We start from the raw sequence: 25,266 nt of genomic DNA on the forward strand, positions 1-25,266 counted from the left end.
GCTGTGTCAACAGCAAGTAATTATCAGGGTTCTCTTGAACCAACAGGGAAGAGGGTACTATCAACCCTCTTTGTGGTCCCGAAACCGGATGGTTCGGTCAGACCTATTTTGAATCTAAAATCCCTAAACCTGTACATGAAAAGATTCAAATTCAAGATGGAATCGCTCAGGGCGATAATAGCCAGCATGGAGGAGGGGGAGTTTATGGTGTCACTGGACCTGAAGGATGCTTACCTTCATGTCCCCATATATCCTTCCCATCAGGACTACCTGAGATTCGCTGTACAGGGTTGTCATTACCATTTTCAGACGTTGCCGTTTGGGCTTTCCACGGCCCCAAGGATTTTCACCAAGATAATGGCGGAAATGATGGTGGTCCTGCGCACGAAAGAGTACAATACTCATTGTTCCAGACTGTCCTCGAAGGGCCTGGTACTCAGATCTTCAGGAGATGCTCACAGGAGATCCCTGGCCTCTTCCTTTAAGGGAGGACCTGTTGCAGCAGGGTCCCTGCGTGTTCCAAGATACCGCGGTTACGTTTGACGGCATGGCGGTTGAACGCCGGATCCTAGCTGCGAAGGGGATTCCGGAGGAGGTCATCCCTACTCTACTAAAGGCTAGAAAGGAGGTGACTGTAAAACATTATCACCGTATCTGGCGAAAATGTGTCTAGGTGTGAAACCAAGAACGCCCCTACGGAAGATTTTCATTTGGGTCGTTTTCTCCACTTCCTACAGACAGGAGTGGATATGGGCCTGAAATTAGGCTCTGTTAAGGTACAGATTTCGGCCCTCTAGATATTCTTTCAGAAGGAATTGGCTTCTCTTCCAGAAGTCCAGACTTTTGTAAAGGGAGTGCTACACATCCAGCCTCCTTTTGTGCCTCCAGTGGCACCATGGGACCTGAACGTGGTGTTGCAGTAACTAAAATCTCACTGGTTTGAACCACTTAACAAGGTTGAGTTGAAATTTCTTACCTGGAAGGTGGTCATGTTGTTGGCCTTAGCATCTGCAAGGTGAGTGTCTGAATTGGCGGCCTTGTCTCACAAGAGCCCCTACTTGATTTTTCATGTTGTTAGAGCGGAATTGAGGACACGCTCTCAATTTTTGCCTAAGGTGGTTTCTTCATTCCATTTGAACCAACCCATTGTGGTGCCTGTGGCTACGAGTGACTTGGAGGATTCCCGGTCCCTGGATGTAGTCAGGTCTTGAGGATTTATGTAGCCAGGACGGCAAGAATTAGGAAAATAGAGGCTCTGTTTGTCCTGTATGCTGCCAACAAGATTGTCGCGCCTGCTTCGAAGCAGACTATTGCTCGCTGGATCTCTAACACGATTCAGCAATCTCATTCAACGGCAGGATTGCCGGTACCGCATTCGGTAAAGGCCCATTCCACTAGGAAGGTGGGCTCTTCTTGGGCGGCTGCCCGGGGTGTCTCGGCATTACAGCTTTGCCGAGCAGCAACTTGGTCGGGGTCAAACACTTTTGCTAAATTCTACAAGTTTGATACCCTGGCTGATGAGGACCTAGCATTTGCTTAGTCGGTGTTGCAGAGTCATACGCACTCTCCCACCCGATTGGGAGCTTTGGTATAAACCCCATGGTCCTTACGGAGTCCCCAGCTTCCTCTAGGACATAAGAGAAAATAATATTTTAAACCTACCGGTAAATCTTTTTCTCCTAGTCCGTAGAGGATGCTGGGCGCCCGTCCCAGTGCGGAAACTCTGCAAGACTTGTATATAGTTGTTGTTTACATAAGGGTTATGTTACAGTTGGAATCGGTCTTGGACCGCTACTGTTGTTTGTTCATACTGTTAACTGGTTATGTATGTTCCGGGTTACATGGTATGATTGGTGTGGGCTGGTAGGAATCTTGCCCTTGGATTTATAAAATCCTGCCCTCGTATTGTCCATCTCCTCTGGGCACAGTTCTCTAACTGGGGTCTGGAGGAGGGGCATAGAGGGAGGAGCCAGTGCACACCTATCGGAAAAGTTCTTTTGGGTGCCGATGTCTCCTGCGGAGCCCGTTTATACCCCATGGTCCTTACGGAGTCCCCAGCATCCTCTACGGACTAGGAGAAATAGATTTACCGGTAGGTTTAAAATCTTATGTGTGGAGTCTGTATGTTCTTTAAATATAATATTTTTGACTTCGACAGGCTGTAAGCACAACCCCCACCTGTGGACGTCGGGCCCTCAAACCACCTTCATGGAGTCTGTTTCTGATTGTTTGAGTAGACACGTGCACATTTGTGGCTTGCTGGAGTTTATTTTGCAGGGCTCTGGCAGTGCTCCTCCTGTTCCTCCTTGCACAAAGGCGGAAGTAGCGGTACTGCTGCTGGGTTGTTGCCCTCCTACGGCCTCCTCCACGTCGCCTGATGTACTGGCCTGTCTCCTGGTAGCGCCTCCATGCTCTGGACACTACGCTGATAGACGCAGCAAACCACCTTGCCACAGCTCGCATTGATGTGCCATCCTGGATGAGCTGCACTACCTGAGCCACTTGTGTGGGTTGTAGACTCCGTCTTATGCTACCACTAGAGTGAAAGCACCGCCAGCTTTCAAAAGTGACCAAAACATCAGCCAGAAAGCATAGGAGCTGAGAAGTGGTCTGTGGTCACCACCTGCAGAACAACTCCTTTATTGGGGGTGTCTTGCTGATTGCCTATAATTTCCACCTGTCCTGTTGTCTATTCCATTTGCACAACAGCATGTGAAATTGATTGTCAATCAGTGTTGCTTCCTAAGTGGACAGTTTGATTTCACAGAAGTGTGATTGACTTGGAGTTACATTGTGGTGTTTAAGTGTTCCCTTTATTTTTTTGAGCAGTGTATATTTGTGTATAAATGTATTTCTCTGACGTCCTAGTGGATGCTGGGGACTCCGTAAGGACCATGGGGATATAGCGGCTCCGCAGGAGACAGGGCACAATAATAAAAGCTTTAGGATCAGGTGGTGTGCACTGGCTCCTCCCCCTATGACCCTCCTCCAAGCCTCAGTTAGATTTTTGTGCCCGGCCGAGAAGGGTGCAATCTAGGTGGCTCTCCTGAGCTGCTTAGAATAAAAGTTTGTTAGGTTTTTTTTTTTTTTTTTTCTTTTTCTTTCTTTCAGTGAGACCTGCTGGCAACAGGCTCACTGCTACGAGGGACATAGGGGAGAGAAGTAAACTCACCTGCGTGCAGGATGGATTTGCTTCTTAGGCTACTGGACACCATTAGCTCCAGAGGGAGTCGGAACACAGGTCTCACCCTGGGGTACGTCCCGGAGCCGTGCCGCCGACCCCCCTTGCAGATGCCGAAGTTGAAGAGGTCCAGACGTCCAGAAACAGGCGGCAGAAGACTTTCAGTCTTCATAAGGTAGCGCACAGCACTGCAGCTGTGCGCCATTGTTGTCAGCACACTTCACCAACAGTCACCAACTGTCACTGAGGGTGCAGGGCGCTGGGGGGGGCGCCCTGGGCAGCAATGTATAATACCTTTTTATGGCTAAAATACATCACATATAGCCCTTGAGGCTATATGGATGTATTTAACCCCTGCCAGATCTCACAAACTCCGGGAGAAGAGCCCGCCGTTTTAGGGGGCGGGGCCTATTCTCCTCAGCACACGGCGCCATTTTCCTGCTCAGCTCTGCTGTGAGGAAGGCTCCCAGGCTCTCCCCTGCACTGCACTACAGAAACAGGGTTAAAACAGAGAGGGGGGGCACTTATTTGGCGATATGATTACATATATAAAAATGCTATAAGGGAAAACACTTGTATAAGGGGTTGTCCCTGTATAATTATAGCGTTTTTGGTGTGTGCTGGCAAACTCTCCCTCTGTCTCCCCAAAGGGCTAGTGGGGTCCTGTCCTCTATCAGAGCATTCCCTGTGTGTGTGCTGTGTCGGTACGTGTGTGTCGACATGTAGAAGGACGATGTTGGTGAGGAGGCGGAGCAAATTGCCTGTATTGGTGATGTCACTCTCTAGGGAGTCGACACTGGAATGGATGGCTTATTTAGGAATTACGTGATAATGTCAACACGCTGCAAGGTCGGTTGACGACATGAGACGGCCGGCAAACAAATTAGTACCTGTCCAGGCGTCTCAGACACCGTCAGGGGCTTGTAAAAACGCCCATTTACCTCAGTCGGTTGACACAGACACAGACACGGACACTGACTCCAGTGTCGACGGTGAATAAACAAACGTATTTTCCTTTAGGGCCACACGTTTCATGTTAAGGGCAATGAAGGAGGTGTTACATATTTCTGATACTACAAGTACCACAAATAAGGGTATTTTGTAGGGTGGGAATAAACTACTTGTAGTTTTGCCTGAATCAGATAAATTAAATGAAGTGTGTGATGATACGTGGGTTTCCTCCGATAGAAAATTATTGGCGGTATACCCTTTCCCGCCAGAAGTTAGGGCGAGTTGGGAAACACACCTTAGGGTGGATAAGGCGCTCACACGCTTATAAAAACAAGGGGCGTTACCGTCTCCAGATACGGCAGCCCTCAAGGAGCCAGCTGATAGGAAGCTGAAAAATATCCTAAAAGTATATACACACATACTGGTGTTATACTACGACCAGCAATCGCCTCAGCCTGGATGTGCAGCGCTGAGGGGGCTTGGTCGGATTTCCTGACTGAAAATATTGATACCCTTGACAGGGACAAGATTTTATTGACTATAGATGCATTTCTATATATGCGAGATGCGCAGAGGGATATTTGCATTCTGGCATCAAGAGTAAATGTGATGTCCATATCTGCCAGACGAAGACACGACAGTGGTCAGGTGATGCAGATTCCAGACGGCACATGGAAGTATTGCCGTATAAAGGGGCGGTCCATCGGACCTGGTGGCCATGGCAACAGCTGAAAAATCCACCTTTTGTTACCCCAAGTCACATCTCAGCAGAAAAGGACACAGTCTTTTCAGTCTCAGTCCTTTCGTCCCCATAAGGGCAGGCGGGCAAAAGGGCCAGTCATATCTGCCCAGGGGTAGAGGAAAGGGAAGAAGACTGCAGCAGGCAGCCCATTCCCAGGAACAGAAGCCCTCCACAGCTTCTGCCAAGTCCGCAGCATGACGCTGGGGCAGTACAAGCGGACTCAGGTGCGGTAGGGGGTCAAATCAAGATTTTCAGCACGCAGGGGGCTCACTCACAAGTGGACTCCTGGATCCTACACGTAGTATCCCAGGTGTACATTGGAAATTCGAGACGTCTCCCCCTCACAAGTTCCTGAAGTCTGCTTTACCAACGTCTCCCTCCGACAGGGAGGCAGTATTGGGAACAATTCACAGGCTGTATTCCCAGCAGGTGATAATCAAAGTACCCCTTCTACAACAAGGGAAGAGGTATTATTCCACACTATATTGTGGTACTGAAGCCAGACGGCTCGGTGAGATCTGAAATATTTGAACACTTACATACAAGCGTTCAAATCAAGATGGAGTCACTCAGAGTAGTGATAGCGAACCAGGAAGAAGGGGACGATATGGTGTCACTGGATATCAGGGACGCTTACCTACATGTCCAAATTTGCCTTCTCACCAAGGGTACCTCAGGTTCGTGGTACAGAACTGTCACTATCAGTTCAGACGCTGCCGTTTGGATTGTCCACGGCACCCCGGGTCTTTACCAAGGTAATGGCCGAAATGATGATTCTTCTTAAAAGAAATATGGACGCTTTCCTGATAAAGGCAAGGTCCAGAGAACAGTTGGAGGTCGGAGTAGCACTATCTTAAGTAGTTCTACGACAGCACGAGTGGATTCTAAATATTCCAAAATCGCATTTTTTTCCCGACGACACGTCTACTGTTCCTAGGGATGATTCTGGACACAGTCCAGAAAAGGATGTTTTCTCCCGGAGAAGAAAGCCAGGGAGTTATCCGAGCTAGTCAGGAACCTCCTAAAACCAGGAAAAGTATCAGTGCATCATTGCACAAGGATCCTGTGAAAAATGGTGGTTTCTTACAAAGCGATCCCATTCGGTAGATTTCACGCAAGAACCTTTCCGTGGGATCTGCTGGAAAAATGGTCCGGATCGCATCTTCAGATGCATCAGCGGATAACCCTGTCTCCAAGGACAAGGGTGTTTCTTCTGCGGTGGCTGCAGAGTGCTCATCTATGAAAGGGCCGCAGATTCGGCATTCAGGACTGGGTCCTGGTGACCACGGATGCCAGCCTGAGTGGCTGGGGAGCAGTCACACAAGGAAAAAATTTCCAGAGAGTGTGATCAAGTCTGGAGACTTCTCTCCACATAAATATACTGGAGCTAAGGGCAATTTACAATGCTCTAAGCTTAGCAAGACCTCTGCTTCAAGGTCAGCCGGTATTGATCCAGTGGGACAACATCACGGCAGTCGCCCACGTAAACAGGGCGGCGCAAGAAGCAGGAGGGAAATGGCAGAAAATACAAGGATTCTTCGCTGGGCGAAAAATCATGTGATAACACTCTCAGCAGTGTTCATTCCGGGAGTGGAAAACTGGGAAGCAGACTTCCTCAGCAGGCATGACCTCTACCCGGGAGAGTGGGGACTTCATCGGGAAGTCTTCCACATGATTGTAAACCGTTGGGAAAAACCAAAGGTGGACATGATGGCGTCCCGCCTGAACAAAAAACTAGACAGATATTGCGCCAGGTCAAGGGACCCTCAGGCAATAGCGGTGGACGCTCTGGTAACACTGTGGGTGTACCAGTCAGAGTATGTGTTCCCTCCTATGCCTCTCATACCAAAAGTACTGAGAATCATAAGAGGGAGATGAGTAAGAACGATACTCGTGGTTCCGTATTGGCCAAGAAGGACTTGGTACCCGAAACTTCAAGAGATGTTCACGGAAGACCCGTGGCCTCTACCTTTAAGAAAGGACCTGCTCCAGCAGGGGCCTTGTCTGTTCCAAGACTTGCCGCGTTTGACGGCATGGCGGTTGAACGCCGGATCCTGAAAGGGCATTCCAGATGAAGTCATCCCTACCCTGGTCAAAGACAGGAAGGATGTAACCGCAAAACATTTTCACCGCATTTGGTGAAGATATGTTGCGTGGTGTGAGGCCAAGAAGGCCCCTACAGAGGAATTCCAACTGGGTCGTTTCCTACATTTCCTGAAAACAGGACTGTCTATGGGCCTAAAATTAGGGTCCATTAAGGTTCAAATTTCGGCCCTGTCGAATTTCTTCCAGAAAGAACTGGCTTTAGTGCCTGACGTTCAGATGTTTGTAAAAGGGGTACTGCATATACAGCCTCATTTTGTGCCCCAGTGGCACCTTGGGATCTCAATGTTGTTTTGAGTTTCCTAAAGTCACATTGGTTTGAACCACTCACCACTGTGGACTTAAAATATCTCACATGGAAGGTGACGATGCTATTAGCCCTGGCTTCAGCCAGGCGTGTGTCAGAATTGGCGGCTTTATCATATATAAAGCCCTTACTTAATTTTTCATTCTGACAGGGCAGAATTGAGGACTCGTCCTCAATTTCTCCTTAAGGTGTTTTCTGTTTTTCACATGAACCAACCTATTGTGGTACCTGCGGGTACTAGGGACTTGGAGGACTCCAAGTTACTTGACGTTGTCAGGGCCCTGAAAAATATGTTTCCAGGACGGCTGGAGTCAGAAAATCTGACTCGCTGTTTAGCCTGTATGCACCCAACAAGATGGGTGCTCCTGCTTCTAAGCAGACGATTGCTCGCTGGATTTGTAATACAATTCAGTTTACACATTCTGTGGCAGGCCTGCCACAGCCAAAATCTGTAAAAGCCCATTCCAAAAGGAAGGGGGCTCATCTTGGGCGACTGCCCGAGGGGTCTCGGCTTTACAACTTTGCCGAGCAGTTACTTGGTCAGGGCCAAACACGTTTGCTAAATTCTACAAATTTGATACCCTGGCTGAGGAGGACATGGAGTCTCTCATTCGGTGCTGCAGGGTCATCCGCACTCTCCCGCCCGTTTGGGAGCTTTGGTATAATCCCCATGGTCCTTACGGAGTCCCCAGCATCCACTAGGACGTCAGAGAAAATAAGATTTTACTTACCGATAAATCTATTTCTCGTAGTCCGTAGTGGATGCTGGGCGCCCATCCCAAGTGCGGATTGTCTGCAATACTTGTACATAGTTATTGTTACAAAAATCGGGTTATTCTTGTTGTGAGCCATCTTGTCAGAGGCTCCTTCGTTGTTATCATACTGTTAACTGGGTTCAGATCACAGGTTGTACGGTGTAATTGGTGTGGCTGGTATGAGTCTTACCCGGGATTCAATATCCTTCCTTATTATGCACGCTCGTCCGGGCACAGTATCCTAACTGAGGCTTGGAGGAGGGTCATAGGGGGAGGAGCCAGTGCACACCACCTGATCCTAAAGCTTTTATTATTGTGCCCTGTCTCCTGCGGAGCCGCTATATCCCCATGGTCCTTACGGAGTCCCCAGCATCCACTACGGACTACGAGAAATAGATTTATCGGTAAGTAAAATCTTATTATAATTATGTTGACTTTCAAAATAGTGTGCTACTGTAGAACTAAAAGTAAGCACCCCTTTATATACTTCATGTACTATGTTAAGTCTTTTATTCCCTCAAGACATTATTTCTCTGCCTCTTAAAGAGCTGTTTAAGAACACTAATATGTTCTTGGGTTTTCTTTTCATTTTAGGGTTTAATGACAACGATCGTTCAAAACGTAATGGTTTCCAAAGAAGAGGGGGTAAGAGAGAAAACATCCTCCCATCTGATTTATTTTTAATTCTTCTACATTTTCAATCTTTAACACCAACAATTCTAGGTGTTCCACTGCAAATTTTAAAAGTATCACCCAGAAGTCCTCACACTACAACTTGAAGTTTGTGAATGGTGTTTTCAGAAGGTTGCTTTCTTCTTCAGGGTCCATAGTCTCCACAGGGTTACCTCGGGGTATGCTGTTGAATACCAGGATAGGCACCGAACAGCAAAGCATTTACAAGCTACCAATATAAATACTGTATCCTTCTGCCCTCATACCCCACTTACGGCTCAAGCTCTTAAGTTTTTGTTTGGTGCCATCAGGAGCTGCTCACTGGATAACAGTGGGGCTTTTCATTTCTCATACGTCTTAGAGGATCCTTGGGTCACTTCAAGAACCATGGGGTGTATACGGGATCCGCAGGAGACATGGGCACTTAAAGAATTTCAAAGAGTGTGACCTGGCTTCTCCCTCTATGCCCCTCCTTCAGACTCAAGTTTAGAATCTGTGCTCAGTGAGATTGGATGCACTACAGGGGAGCTCTACTGAGTTTCTCTGAAAAGACTTATGGAGAACTGCTGGCAACAGTCTCCCTGCTTCGTGGGACTTTGGGGAGAGAAGTCAGACCTACTTCTGTGAGTTTCAAGGCCCTGCTTCTTTGGCTACAGGACACCATTAGCTCCTGAGGGTTTGATCACTAGGTACACCTAGATGCTCGTTCCCAGAGCCCGCCGTCACCCCCCTTGCAGAGCCAGAAGTCACAGAAGAAACAGGTGAGTAGAAGAAGCAAAGTAGACTTCAGTGACTGCTTCTGAGGTACCACACAGCGATAGCACGCTGCGCGCCATGCTCCCACACACAGAGGCACTCCAGGGTGCAGGGCGCATATATACCTCAATTATGAGACTGGTAACAGGGGACATAGGTGCTGGGGCACTGTCCTAACCCCCGCCAGTATAAAGACTTTAACTAAAATAGCGGGACTGAAGTGTTTCATTATGAGGGCGGGGCTTAGCCCTCACAGCTCACTCAGCCAGCATCATTTTCTATTGCAGAGACTCTGGTCCTTCCTCACACTTCTGAATGTATCAGGGTGCAAAACAGTCAAATGGTGCAATCTATGTTTAATATAAAAGCGCTGCAGGTTTGGGGGCATTCTATAGTGTTCAGAACTGTTGATTAAGCGCTGGGTTATGAGCTGGCAAACTGTCTCACTGACATGTTTGGTACACGTGTGTCGGCATGTCTGAAGCGGAGTGCTTCCCACAAACGGCTGTGGGAGTGACAGTGTCGGCACGGCCGACTCCTGATGGTACTTGGTACATGTGTGTCAACATGTAGGTGGATGAATGTTTTTCCCAAGTGAAAACTATATCAGGGACACAGCATGGCAGCGGTGAGTATTAGTGGCCGGACACCGCTGTGTGTGTCGGGGCCACTCCACCACAGAAAAGGTAAGTGTGTGCTTCCCCCCAGGCCCCCCCATCTTCCCCCTCTTCCCCCCAGGCTCTCTGCAGGGTTGAGATCACAGGGTGGCAGGGGGGTTTGAATAATTTTATTATTTCTCTAACGTCCTAGTGGATGCTGGGGACTCCGAAAGGACCATGGGGAATAGCTGCTCCGCAGGAGACTGGGCACATCTAAAGAAAGCTTTAGGACTATCTGGTGTGCACTGGCTCCTCCCCCTATGACCCTCCTCCAAGCCTCAGTTAGATCTCTGTGCCCGAACGAGAAGGGTGCACACTAGGGGCTCTCCTGAGCTTCTTAGTGAAAGTTTTAGTTTAGGTTTTTTATTTTCAGTGAGACCTGCTGGCAACAGGCTCACTGCATCGAGGGACTAAGGGGAGAAGAAGCGAACTCACCTGCGTGCAGAGTGGATTGGGCTTCTTAGGCTACTGGACATTAGCTCCAGAGGGACGATAACCGGCCCAGCTTGGATGGGTCCCAGAGCCGCGCCGCCGGCCCCCTTACAGAGCCAGAAGGCAGAAGAGGTCCGGAAAATCGGCGGCAGAAGACGTCCTGTCTTCAACAAGGTAGCGCACAGCACTGCAGCTGTGCGCCATTGCTCTCAGCACACTTCACACTCCGGTCACTGAGGGTGCAGGGCGCTGGGGGGGGCGCCCTGAGACGCAATAATAAACACCTTGGATGGCAAAAAATGCATCACATATAGCTCCTGGGCTATATGGATGCATTTAACCCCTGCCAAAATACATAAAAAAACGGGAGAAAAGGCTCCGCCCCCTTATCGGCGGCCTTATCTCCTCAGCACACTGGCGCCATTTTCCCTCACAACTCCGTTGGAGGGAAGCTCCCTGGCTCTCCCCTGCAGTCACTACACTACAGAAAGGGTTAAAAAAGAGAGGGGGGCACAAATTAGGCGCATTATTAACTATACAGCAGCTATAAGGGGAAAAACACTTATATAAGGTTATCCCTGTATATATATATATATATATATATATATATATATATATATATATATATATATATATATAGCGCTCTGGTGTGTGCTGGCAAACTCTCCCTCTGTCTCCCCAAAGGGCTAGTGGGGTCCTGTCCTCTATCAGAGCATTCCCTGTGTGTGTGCTGTATGTCGGTACTTTTGTGTCGACATGTATGAGGAGAAAAATGATGTGGAGACGGAGCAGATTGCCTGTAATAGTGATGTCACCCCCTAGGAGGTCGACACCTGAGTGGATGAACTGTTGGAAGAAATTACGTGACAGTGTCAGCTCTGTATAAAAGACAGTGGTTGACATGAGACAGCCGGCTACTCAGCTTGTGCCTGTCCAGACGTCTCATAGGCCGTCAGGGGCTATAAAGCGCCCGTTACCTCAGATGGCAAATATAGACGCCGACACGGATACTGACTCCAGTGTCGACGGTGAAGAGACAAATGTGACTTCCAGTAGGGCCACACATTACATGATTGAGGCAATGAAAAATGTTTTACACATTTCTGATAATACGAGTACCACCAAAAAAAAAGGGGTATTATGTTCGGTGAGGAAAAACTACCTGTAGTTTTCCTAAATCTGAGAAATTAAATGAGGTGTGTGATGCGTGGGTTTCCCCCGATAACAATTTCTAAAATGTTATTGGCATTATATCCTTTCCCGCCAGAGGTTAGGGTGCGTTGGGAAACACCCCCTAGGGTGCGTTGGGAAACACCCCCTAGGGTGGATAAAGCGCTCACACACTTGTAAGGGCTCTATCCTCTCCTGAGATGGCCGCCCTTAAGGATCCTGCTGATAGAAAGCAGGAGGGTATCCTAAAATGTATTTACACACATACTGGTGTTATACTGCGACCAGCAATCGCCTCAGCCTGGATGTGCAGTGCTGGGTTGGCGTGGTCGGATTCCCTGACTGAAAATATTGATACCCTAGATAGGGACAGTATATTTTTGCCTATAGAGCATTTGAAAGATGCATTTCTATATATGCGTGATGCACAGCGGAATACAAGTCTAAGTGCGTTGTCCATTTCTACCAGTAGAGGGTTATGGACACGTCAGTGGTCAGGTGATGCGTATTCCAAACGGCATTTGGAAGTATTGCCTTATTAAGGGGAGGAGTTATTTGGGGTCGGTCTTTCAGACCTGGTGGCCACGGCAACAGCTGGGAAATCCACGTTTGTACCCCAGGTCGCCTCTAAACATGAGAAGACGCCGTATTATCAGGCGCAGTCTTTTCGTGGATAAGCGGGCAAAAGGTTCCTCATTTCTGCCCCGTGACAGAGGGAGAGGAAAAAGGCTGCAGAAATCAGCCAGTTCCCAGGAACAGAAACCCTCTCCCGCCTCTGCCAAGCCCTCAGTATACGCTGGGGCTTTACAAGCAGAATCAGGCACGGTGGGGGGGCCCGTCTCAATGAATTTCAGCGCGCAGTGGGCTCACTCGCAAGTAGACCCCTGGATCCTTCAGGTGATATCTCAGGGGTACAAATTAGAATTCGAGACGTCTCCCCCTCGCCGTTTCCTAAAGTCGGCTTTACCGATGTCTCCTTCTGACAGGGAGACAGTTTTGGAAGCCATTCACAAGCTGTATTCCCAGCAGGTGATAATCAAGATACCCCTCCTGCAACAGGGAACGGGGTATTATTCCACACTGTTGTGGTACCGAAGCCGGACGGCTCGGTGAGACCGATTCTAAATCTAAAATCTTTGAACACTTACATACAGAGGTTCAAATTCAAGATTGAGTCACTCAGAGCAGTGATTGCGAACCTGGAAGAAGGGGACTACATGATGTCTCGGGACATCAAGGATGCTTACCTTCATGTCAAAATTTACCCTTCTCACCAAGGGTACCTCAGGTTTTATGGTACAGAACTGTCACTATCAGTTCAGACGCTGCCGTATGGATGGTCCACGGCACCCCGGGTCTTTACCAAGGTAATGGCCGAAATTATGATATTCCTTCAAAGGAAGGGAATTTTAGTTATCCCTTACTTGGACAATTCCCTGATAAGGGTAAGATCCAGGGAACAGTTGGAGGTCGGTGTAGCACTATCTCAGGTAGTGTTGCTGCAGCACGGTTGGATTCTCAATATTCCAAAATCGCAGCTGGTTCCGACGACTTGTCTTCTGTTCCTAGGGATGATCCTGGACACAGTCCAGAAAAAGGTGTTTCTCCCGGAGGAGAAAGCCAGGGAGTTATCCGAGCTAGTCAGGAACCTCCTAAAACCGAGCCAAGTCTCAGTGCATCAATGCACAAGGGTTCTGGGTAAAATGGTGGCTTCCTACGAAGCAATCCCATTCGGCAGATTCCACGCAAGAACTTTCCAGTGGGACCTGCTGGACAAATGGTCCGGGTCGCATCTTCAGATGCATCAGCGGAAAACCCGGTCACCAAGGACAAGGGTGTCCCTCCTGTGGTGGTTGCAGAGTGCTCATCTTCTAGAGGGCCGCAGATTCGGCATTGAGGACTGGGTCCTGGTAACCACGGATGCCAGCCTGCGAGGCTGGGGAGCAGTCACACAGGGAAGGAATATCCAGGACTTATGGTCAAGCCTGGAGACATCACTTCACATAAATATCCTGAAGCTAAGGGACATTTACAATGCTCTAAGCTTAGCAAGACCTCTGCTTCAAGGTCAGCCGGTGTTGATCCAGTCGGACAACATCACGGCAGTCACCCACGTAAACAGACAGGGTGGCACAAGAAGCAGGAGGGCAATGGCAAAAGCTGCAAGGATTCTTCGCTGGGCGGAAAATCATGGAATAGCACTGTCAGCAGTATTCATTCCGGGAGTGGACAACTGGGAAGCAGACTTCCTCAGCAGACACGACCTCCACCCGGGAGAGTGGGGACTTCACCCAGAAGTCTTCCACATGATTATAAACCGTTGGGAAAAACTCGACAGGTATTGCGCCAGGTCCAGGGACCCTCAGGCAATAGCTGTAGACGCTCTGGTAACACCGTGGGTGTACCAGTCAGGGTATGTGTTCCCTCCTCTGCCTCTCATACCCAAGGTACTGAGATTGATAAGATGGTGAGGAGTAAGCACTATATTCGTGGCTCCGGATTGGCCAAGAAGGACTTGGTAACCGGAACTTCAAGAGATGCTCACGGAGGATCCGTGGCCTCTACCTCTAAGAAGGGACCTGCTCCAGCAAGGACCCTGTCTGTTCCAAGACTTACCGCGGCTGCGTTTGACGGCATGGCGGTTGAACGCCGGATCCTGAAGGAAAAAGGGGCATTCCGGATGAAGTCATCCCTATCCTGATCAAAGCCAGGAAGGATGTAACCGCAAAAACATTATCACCGCAATTGGCGAAAATGTTGCGTGGTGCGAGGCCAGTAAGGCCCGACGGTGGAAATTCAACTGGGTCGATTCCTACATTTCCTGCAAACAGGAGTGTCTATGGGCCTGAAATTGGGGTCCATTAAGGTTCAAATTTCGGCCCTGTCAATTTTCTTCCAAAAAGAACTAGCTTCAGTCCCTGAAGTTCAGACGTTTGTAAAAGGGGTACTGCATATACAGCCTCCTTTTGTGCCTCCAGTGGCACTTTGGGATCTCAATGTAGTTTTGGGTTCCAAAAGTCACATTGGTTTGAACCACTTAAATCTGTGGAGTTACAATATCTCACATGGAAAGTGGTCATGCTGTTGGCCCTGGCCTGGGCCAGGCGCGTGTCAGAATTGGCGGCTTCATCCTGAAAAAGCCCTTATCTGATGTTCCATTCGGACAGGGCGAAATTGAGGACTCGTCCTCAGTTTCTCCCTAAGGTGGTTTCAGCGTTTCACCTGAACCAACTTATTTGTGGTGCCTGCGGCTACTAGGGACTTGGAGGATTCCAAGTTGCTGGACGTAGTCAGGGCCCTGAAAATATATGTTTCCAGGATGGCTGGAGTCAGAAAATCTGACTCGCTGTTTATCCTGTATGCACCCAACAAGCTGGGTGGTCCTGCTTCTAAGCAGACGATTGCTCGTTGGATTTGTAGTACAATTCAGCTTGCACATTCTGTGGCAGGCCTGCCACAGCTAAAATCTGTAAAAGCCCATTCCACACGGAAAGTGGGCTCATCTTGGGCGGCTGCCCGAGGGGTCTCGGCTTTACAACTTTGCCGAGCTGCTACTTGGTCAGGGGTAAACACGTTTGCTAAATTCTACAAATTTGATACCCTGGCTGAGGAGGACCTGGAGTTCTCTCATTCGGTGCTGCAGAGTCATCCGCACTCTCCCGCCCGTTTGGGAGCTTTGGTATAATCCCCATGGTCCTTTCGGAGTCCCCAGCATCCACTAGGACGTTAGAGAAAAAAAGAATTTACTTACCGATAATTCTATTTCTCATAGTCCGTAGTGGATGCTGGGCGCCCATCCCAAGTGCGGATTGTCTGCATTACTTGTACATAGTTATTTTTACAAAAATCGGGTTTTTTGTTGTTGTGAGCCATCTTTTCAGAGGCTCCTTCTGTTATCATGCTGTTAACTGGGTTCAGATCACAAGTTGTACGGTGTGATTGGTGTGGCTGGTAAGAGTCTTACCCAGGATTCAAGATCCTTCCTTATTGTGTACGCTCGTCCGGGCACAGTATCCTAACTGAGGCTTGGAGGAGGGTCATAGGGGGAGGAGCCAGTGCACACCAGATAGTCCTAAAGCTTTCTTTAGATGTGCCCAGTCTCCTGCGGAGCTGCTATTCCCCATGGTCCTTTCGGAGTCCCCAGCATCCACTACGGACTATGAGAAATAGAATTATCGGTAAGTAAATTCTTATTTTTTTTTATAGTAGATGCTCTGCTTTTGTTACCACACGCAGCTCAACCCCCCCCCTTCCCCCTCCCTCCGCTCGGATCCCCGCCAGCGCGGCTCACAGATCCGCTACGGGGATCCGGCAAAAGGCGCATAGCAGACTTTGAGTCTGGCGCCTTTGCGGAGGGGGGCGGAGCTTAGTCCCGCTCTGCAGCGCCGGAAGTAGCGCGCGCCCATTCCTTTTCAGCAGAGCGGGACGGAGGAGCGCCACGGACACAGTGAGGCTGTTACAGTGGGGAGGGGGGGCACTGGGGGACACCTAAATCGTCCTGCAAGCCTGTCACTGCACATTATCGTGCAGGATAGATCAGGCTGCTGTGGCTGTTTTTTTCCCTGCTTTCCCCCCTCTCTCCCCTTCTGCCTATTGCTGTTTTCTCTGACGTCCTAGTGGATGCTGGGAACTCCGTAAGGACCATGGGGAATAGCGGCTCCGCAGGAGACTGGGCACAAAAGTAAAGCTTTAGGACTACCTGGTGTGCACTGGCTCCTCCCCCTATGACCCTCCTCCAAGCCTCAGTTAAATTTTTGTGCCCGGCCGAGAAGGGTGCACACTAGGGGCTCTCCTGAGCTTCTTAGTGAAAGTTTAGTTTTAGGTTTTTTATTTTCAGTGAGACCTGCTGGCAACAGGCTCACTGCATCGAGGGACTAAGGGGAGAAGAAGCGAACCTGCCTGCTTGCAGCCAGCTTGGCCTTCTTAGGCTACTGGACACCATTAGCTCCAGAGGGACCGAACACAGGCCCAGCTTCGGTGCTCGGTCCCAGAGCCGCGCCGCCGGCCCCCTTACAGAGCCAGAAGCAAGAGGAGGTCCGGAAAAATCGGCGGCAGAAGACATCAGTCTTCAACAAGGTAGCGCACAGCACTGCAGCTGTGCGCCATTGTTACTCAGGCACACTTCACACTTCGGTCACTGAGGGTGCAGGGCGCTAGGGGGGGGCGCCCTGAGCAGCAATGTAAACACCTTGGCTGGCATAAATACACCACATATAACCCCCAGGGCTATATGGATGTATTTTAACCCCTGCCAGAACTCACCAAAAAGCGGGAGAAAAGGCCGCCGAGAAGGGGGCGGAGCCTATCTCCTCAGCACACGGGCGCCATTTTCCATCACAGCTCCGCTGGAAGGACGTCTCCCTGACTCTCCCCTGCAGTCCTGCACTACAGAAAAGGGTAAAAAAGAGAGGGGGGCACTAATTTGGCGCAGTTTTGATACTAACAGCAGCTATAAAGGGAAAAGCACATTTTATAGTGGTATTCCTGTCTATATATAGCGCTCTGGTGTGTGCTGGCATACTCTCCCTCTGTCTCCCCAAAGGGCTAGTGGGGTCCTGTCCTCTATCTGAGCATTCCCTGTGTGCGTGCGGTGTGTCGGTACGATTGTGTCGACATGTTGGTTGAGGAGGAAAATGAGATGGAGGCGGAGCAATTGCCTATTATAGAGTTGTCACCCCCTAGGGAGTCGACACCTGAGTGGATGAGCTTATGGAAGGAATTGCGTGACACTGTCAGCTCTTTACGAAAGACAGTTGACGACATGAGACAGCCGGCTACTCAGCTTGTGCCTGTCCAGGGGTCTCAAACGCCATCAGGGGCTTTAAAACGCCCGTTACCTCAAATGGCAGACACAGACACGGATACTGACTCCAGTGTCGATGATGAGGAGACAAACGTGATTTCCACTAGGGCCACACGTTACATGATTGAAGCAATGAAAAATGTATTGCATAGCTCTGATAATACAAGTACCACTAAAAAGGGTATTATGTTTGGTGAGAAAAAACTGCCTGTAGTTTTTCCTGTATCCGAGGAATTAAATGAAGTGTGTGATGAGGCGTGGGTTTCCCCCGATAAAAAACTGATAATTCCTAAAAGGTTATTGGCATCGTACCCTTTCCCGCCAGAGGATAGGGCACGTTGGGAAACACCCCCTAGGGTGGATAAAGCGCTCACACGCTTGTCTAAACAGGTAGCACTACCCTCTCCTGATACGGCCGCCCTAACGGAACCTGCCGATAGAAAACTGGAGAATATCCTAAAATGTATATACACTCACACGGGTGTTATACTGCGACCAGCAATCGCCTCAGCCTGGATGTGCAGTGCGGGCCTGGCGTGGTCGGATTCCCTGACTGAAAATATTGATACCCTAGATAGGGACAGTATATTACTGACTATAGAGCATTTGAAGGATGCATTTCTATATATGCGTGATGCACAGAGGGATATTTGCCGACTGGCATCAAGAGTTAGCGCGCTGTCCATTTCTGCAAGAAGAGGTTTATGGACGCGGCAATGGTCAGGTGATGCTGATTCTAAAAGGCACATGGAAGTATTGCCTTATAAGGGGGAGGAGTTATTTGGGGTAGGTCTATCAGACCTGGTAGCCACGGCAACTGCTGGAAAATCCCCATTTTTACCCCAGGTAGCTTCTCAACCTAAGAAGACGCCGTATTATCAGGCGCAGTCCTTTCGGCCCCATAAGGGCAAGCGGGCAAAAGGCGCCTCATTTCTGCCCCGTGGCAGAGGGAGAGGTAAAAGGCTGCAACAAACAGCCAGTTCCCAGGAACAAAAGCCCTCTCCCGCCTCCGCAAAGTCCTCAGCATGACGCTGGGGCTTTACAAGCGGACTCAGGCACGGTGGGGGCCCGTCTCAAGAAGTTCAGTGCGCAGTGGGCCCACTCGCAAGTGGACCCCTGGATCCTTCAGGTGGTATCTCAGGGGTACAAATTGGAATTCGAGACGTCTCCCCCTCGCCGTTTTCTAAAGTCTGCTTTACCGACGTCTCCCTCAGACAGGGAAGCAGTATTGGAAGCCATTCACAAGCTGTATTCCCAGCAGGTGATAATCAAGGTACCCCTCCTACAACAGGGAAAGGGGTACTATTCCACGCTATTTGTGGTACCGAAGCCGGACGGCTCGGTGAGACCAATTTTAAACCTAAAATCCTTGAACACTTACATACAAAGGTTCAAATTCAAGATGGAGTCACTCATAGCAGTGATTGCAAACCTGGAAGAAGGGGACTATATGGTGTCTCTGGACATCAAAGATGCTTACCTACATGTCCCAATTTACCCTTCTCACCAAGGGTATCTCAGGTTTGTGGTACAGAACTGTCACTATCAGTTTCAAACGCTGCCGTTTGGATTGTCCACGGCACCCCGGGTCTTTACCAAGGTAATGGCCGAAATGATGATACTCCTTCGAAGGAAGGGAGTTTTAGTTATCCCTTACTTGGACGATCTCCTGATAAGGGCAAGATCCAGGGAACAGTTGGAAGTCGGAGTAGCACTATCTCAGATAGTGCTGCGCCAGCACGGTTGGATTCTCAATATTCCAAAATCGCAGCTGATCCCGACGACACGACTTCTATTCCTAGGGATGATCCTGGACACAGTCCAGAAAAAGGTGTTTCTCCCGGAGGAGAAAGCCAGGGAGTTATCCGAACTAGTCAGAAATCTCCTAAAACCAGGCCAAGTCTCAGTGCATCAATGCACAAGGGTCCTGGGAAAGATGGTGGCTTCTTACGATGCAATCCCATTCGGCAGATTCCACGCAAGAACCTTCCAGTGGGATCTGCTAGACAAATGGTCCGGGTCGCATCTTCAGATGCATCAGCGGATAATCTTGGCACCAAGGACAAGGGTGTCTCTCCTGTGGTGGTTGCAGAGTGCTCATCTTCTAGAGGGCCGCAGATTCGGCATTCAGGACTGGGTCCTGGTGACAACGGATGCCAGCCTGAGAGGCTGGGGAGCAGTCACACAGGGAAGAAATTTCCAGGGCTTGTGGTCAAGCCTGGAGACATCAATTCACATAAATATCCTGGAGCTAAGGGCCATCTACAATGCTCTAAGCCTAGCAAGACCTCTGCTTCAAGGTCAGCCGGTGCTGATCCAGTCGGACAACATCACGGCAGTCGCCCACGTAAACAGACAGGGCGGCACAAGAAGCAGGAGGGCAATGACAGAAGTTGCAAGGATTCTTCGCTGGGCGGAAAATCATGTGATAGCACTGTCAGCAGTGTTCATTCCGGGAGTGGACAACTGGGAAGCAGACTTCCTCAGCAGACACGACCTCCACCCGGGGGAGTGGGGACTTCACCCAGAAGTCTTCCACATGATTGTGAACCGTTGGGAAAAACCAAAGGTGGACATGATGGCGTCCCGCCTCAACAAAAAACTAGACAGATATTGCGCCAGGTCAAGGGACCCTCAGGCAATAGCTGTGGACGCTCTGGTAACACCGTGGGTGTACCAGTCAGTGTATGTGTTCCCTCCTCTGCCTCTCATACCCAAGGTACTGAGAATCATAAGAAGGAGAGGAGTAAGGACTATACTCGTGGCTCCGGATTGGCCAAGAAGGACTTGGTACCCGGAACTTCAAGAGATGCTCACGGAGGACCCGTGGCCTCTACCTCTAAGAAAGGACCTGCTCCAGCAGGGACCCTGTCTGTTCCAGGACTTGCCGCAGCTGCGTTTGACGGCATGGCGGTTGAACGCCGGATCCTGAAGGAAAAAGGCATTCCGGATGAAGTCATCCCTACCCTGATCAAAGCCAGGAAGGATGTAACCGTACAACATTATCACCGTATTTGGCGTAAATATGTTGCGTGGTGCGAGGCCAGGAAGGCCCCTACAGAGGAATTTCAACTGGGTCGTTTCCTGCATTTCCTGCAAACAGGACTGTCTATGGGCCTAAAATTAGGGTCCATTAAGGTTCAAATTTCGGCCCTGTCGATTTTCTTCCAGAAAGAACTGGCTTCAGTTCCTGAAGTTCAGACGTTTGTCAAGGGGGTACTGCATATACAGCCTCCTTTTGTGCCTCCAGTGGCACCTTGGGATCTCAATGTAGTTTTGGGGTTCCTAAAATCACATTGGTTTGAACCACTCACCACTGTGGACTTAAAATATCTCACATGGAAAGTGGTAATGCTGTTGGCCCTGGCTTCAGCCAGGCGTGTCTCTGAATTGGCGGCTTTATCCTATAAAAGCCCTTACCTAATTTTTCATACGGACAGGGCAGAATTGAGGACTCGTCCTCAATTTCTCCCTAAGGTGGTTTCAGCGTTTCACTTGAACCAGCCTATTGTGGTACCTGCGGCTACTAGTGAATTGGAGGACTCCCAAGTTGCTAGACGTTGTCAGGACCCTGAAAATATGTTTCCAGGACGGCTGGAGTCAGAAACTCTGACTCGCTGTTTATCCTGTATGCACCCAACAAGCTGGGTGCTCCTGCTTCTAAGCAGTCTATTGCTCGCTGGATTTGTAGTACAATTCAGCTTGCACATTCTGTGGCAGGCATACCACAGCCAAAATCTGTAAATGCCCATTCCACAAGGAAGGTGGGCTCATCTTGGGCGGCTGCCCGAGGGGTCTCGGCTTTACAACTTTGCCGAGCAGCTACTTGGTCAGGGGCAAACACGTTTGCAAAATTCTACAAATTTGATACCCTGGCTGAGGAGGACCTGGAGTTCTCTCATTCGGTGCTACAGAGTCATCCGCACTCTCCCGCCCGTTTGGGAGCTTTGGTATAATCCCCATGGTCCTTACGGAGTTCCCAGCATCCACTAGGACGTTAGAGAAAATAAGAATTTACTCACCGGTAATTCTATTTCTCGTAGTCCGTAGTGGATGCTGGGCGCCCATCCCAAGTGCGGATTGTCTGCAATACTGTTGAGAGGCTCAGTTGTTTTCATACTGTCAAACTGGATATAGTATCACGAGTTGTACGGTGTGATTGGTGTGGCTGGTAAGAGTCTTACCCGGGATTCTAAATCCTTCCTTATTATGTCTGCTCGTCCGGGCACAGTGTCCTAACTGAGGCTTGGAGGGGGGTCATAGTGGGAGGAGCCAGTGCACACCAGGTAGTCATAAATCTTTCTAGAGTGCCCAGCCTCCTTCGGAGCCCGCTATTCCCCATGGTCCTTACGGAGTTCCCTGCATCCACTACGGACTACGAGAAATAGAATTACCGGTGAGTAAATTCTTATTTTCTCTTAGTCCGTAGAGGATGCTGGGCGCCCGTCCCAGTGCGTACTGTATCTGCAGTTATTGGTTGTGGTTTCACACAGCGATTTTGTAAGCATAGTGCAGAAAATTCTTCATGCCGTTGGCTTGTGTTCTATTGAATGCCACGTTCTGCGGCATGCTTGAGGTGTGAGCTGGTAAGATGCTCACCGTGGTTAAACAATAAATCCTTTTCCTCGAAATGTCCGTCTCACTGGGCACAGTTTCCTTAAACTAGAGTCTGGAGGAGCCAGGTCACACCCTTTGAAAGTCTTAAAGTGCCCATGTCTCCTGCGGATCCTGTCTATACCCCATGGTTCTTGAAGCATCCCCAGCATCCTCTACGGACTAAGAGAAAAGGATTTATTGGTAGGTATTAAAATCCTATTTTTTCTGATTTTTACAGTTTCTAAAACTTCTAATCTTTTAATATTTGAGCAAATGGCTCTCGGCAGTCCTTTAGAATCCAACACTCATTACTCCATCACCCGCACCAGTGGCACGACTTCACTAGCAAGGAGACTCTGGACTAAAACCGGACACTGGGGATCAGGTAAGTTGGGTTCCCGTTTGCGCGACTTGAGATGGCGGCAGTCCATAACTCCAATATCGGGAGATGGACCAGAGGTGCTGATGTGTACCCAGACCATTGCGAGTCTTGGACTACACTAGAACACCAGGGCATATATATTACTGGCGCTGAGAGACACTTTCATAAGGCCTGGGCACTGGTGGTTAATGTCAGCCACGGGAGGCAGCACTTCCTTAGCAGCCCCTTCCCCAGCTCAGGGCACCATTCTGCTGAGCTCTTCCCGGCCTGGGCTGCTCCTCCTCCTTCCTTACACAGACATTGGGCAGCCATTACAAGAGCTCTACAGGTCTCCAGGAATGCTGGGTTCGTTCTCCCTGTGTATCTCTTCTTGGAGTTAGGTTTTATACAGTGCTGATTCCTGCCTGCTCTAATAGCCGAGTAGTTGAATTGAGTGCTCATTGTAGATAAATTTTGATTTTGGCATTGTATGCGAGATCTGTTGTCTGTTGGTTTATGACTGTACATTTATAATTTAGCTTTTCTACTTTCCTTCCTGAGTAACCCTTAGATACTGGTGTGTACAGGGTTTACTAGTACCCACATTACAATTTATTGTATGTGTGATGGTTTATTGTCACATACTGCTCCTCCAGTGCCAGCACAGGAGCCTCTTTGAGCTTTGTTCTCGCACATGCTAGCTAATATCGCTGACCATATTACAGCTCTGTCTGTGCGCTCCCCCCCCAATCAGTCTGCCTCAGCAATTACAACCTGTTTATCAGCCCCACCTTTCCCTCTGCCCTTGTTGGACAAGTAAGGAATCTTCTGCAGCAGTACGTACATAACTCTCTGACGTTGACTCCCCCTCTGGCGAGGAAGAGGTACAATCCAAATTTATTGTGGCTGCTCTGGTTAGAGCAGTTGAATTCTCTCTCCAGATAGAAGATTCTGAACCAGCTCCAAAGGCAAAAGATTTTGTTTAAATGCTAAAAAGTGGTAGTGGCTGTATTTCCACACTCATACCACTTCTGAGATGCTATGAGCGAAGCATGGAAAACGCCTAGGAAGAAGTTAACTACCTAAAGGGCTCAGCTCCTTCTATCCGTTACTTGCTACTGACTGTTCAAAATGGGAAAATCCCCCTATACTCTGATAATCCCTCAGATGGACTGGGTGGACCTTTCCTGGCAGACCCAAGGGTGCGAGGCAGACTTCTTCAGTTCACCCATGCTTGGCGTCTGATCACAATGGACGCCTGGGTTAAAAAAAAGTGGTGTCTCATGGGTACGCGCGCTCCTTCCTGAAGCGCCCTCCAAGACATCACTTTCCTACAAGTCCACCAGCTGACCTCAGCAAGGCCAAGGGGTAAAGATGGTTAGTCACTCCTTACTCCAATCAGGCAACATTATTCCTGTCCCCGTGTCTCAACATGGCCAAGTGTTCTATTCTACATTTTGTTTCAGAAACTCAATGGGTTTCATCGACCCATACGCATTCTCAAATTACTGAACAAATATCTCAAGGTGCCCAGGTTTCGTATGGCAGCTAAACTTTCCACTTTCCTAGCTATGCGACCTGGGCATTTTATGGTCTCCCTGGATATACACGATGCTCTGTTACATATCCCTATTGCACCCAGTCATCAGCAGTACGTCCAGTTTGCTGTCCTATGTCAGCATTTCCCGTTTCTGGCCCTACCCTTAGGCCTATCCACAGCAATAACCCCCCCCCCCCCCCGACCTCTTTCACACAAGGGATCCATACTCAACCTTCGTGGATGTTCCATGGTTCTTTCGTCTGGCATATCTCTTTCCTCCGGTACCTCTCCTACCCAGAGTGCTACGTAAAGTCAAGAAAGAAGGCGGCACGATTATTCTCGTGGCTCCGGCATGGCCCAGAAGTCATTGCTTCACAGATCTCCATATGTCTCTCCATAGACTTGCTGTTAAAACTTCCTCCTTGACCAGACCTCTTGTCCCAGGGTACCTGTCTACACCCGGGCCTAGCTCGCTTGTCTTTGACAGTGTGGCTCCTGAGTCATCCATCCTAAGGTATAAAGGTTTTTCCAGTACGGTTAATCAAACTATGCTCAGTGCACGGAAACGGGCATCCGATCGCATTTATTACAGCATATGACATTCTTACTTTCAGTGGTGGGCCCATCGACACTATAATCCTCTGGTGTCAAGTTTTTTCTAGACTCCTGGCGCTTCTGCAAGCCAGCCTTGAATATAGGCTTTTGTTTGTCTTTCCTTAAGGTTCAAGTCTCATCCTTGACCGTATGGTTCCAGAAAAGACTTACTCCATTACCTGATGTACGAACCTTCCTTCAGGGGGTACTCCGGATCCAGTCTCCCTCTGTTTCTTCATTCTTGGCATTTGTCCTTGGTTCTTCGGACCTTGCAACATCCTTACTCTTTGAACCATTAAATTTGGTTGAACTCAAATGGGTGATCGCGAAGACTTTCTTCCACCTGTCCTTCACCTAAGCCTGCTGAGTCTCAGACGTAGGGGCACTTATGCTGCGCGCCCGCCCCCCCCCCCCCCGCCCCCACTTCATTTATCATGACAGAAGTATCGTTGGATGCGGTCCGTGCTCTAAAGATCTGCGTGACCATACTAGTTCCATTAGGAAAACTCTTTCCTGATTTTGTTCTTTATGGATTCTACAAATGTGGCTGGCCGGCTAATAAACTTTGGCACACTGCCTTCTCATCACCATCTCGCAGGCCTACACGCAAACTGATCTTCCAGTACTGGTCAGTCTCTGCTCAC

At 49.2% G+C, this 25,266-nt stretch overlaps 1 protein-coding gene across 25 annotated transcripts in view; it reads left to right on the plus strand.

Annotated features, from left to right (window-relative positions):
- Window positions 1-25,266, plus strand: part of DDX4 (DEAD-box helicase 4) — a 1,188,488-nt gene that overhangs the window by 560,551 nt on the left and 602,671 nt on the right. For 24 of the 25 annotated variants that reach the window (XM_063962294.1, XM_063962463.1, XM_063962252.1 and 21 more), the window contains one exon: window positions 8,634-8,684. The exons of the other annotated variant lie outside the window; for it this stretch is intronic. In XM_063962294.1, coding sequence (XP_063818364.1) covers window positions 8,634-8,684 — 51 coding nt within the window. The remainder of the gene's footprint in view (window positions 1-8,633; window positions 8,685-25,266) is intronic. 25 annotated transcript variants of the gene reach the window in all.

The sequence above is a fragment of the Pseudophryne corroboree genome, chromosome 1, assembly GCF_028390025.1.
Source record: "Pseudophryne corroboree isolate aPseCor3 chromosome 1, aPseCor3.hap2, whole genome shotgun sequence".
Lineage (NCBI taxonomy): Eukaryota > Metazoa > Chordata > Amphibia > Anura > Myobatrachidae > Pseudophryne > Pseudophryne corroboree.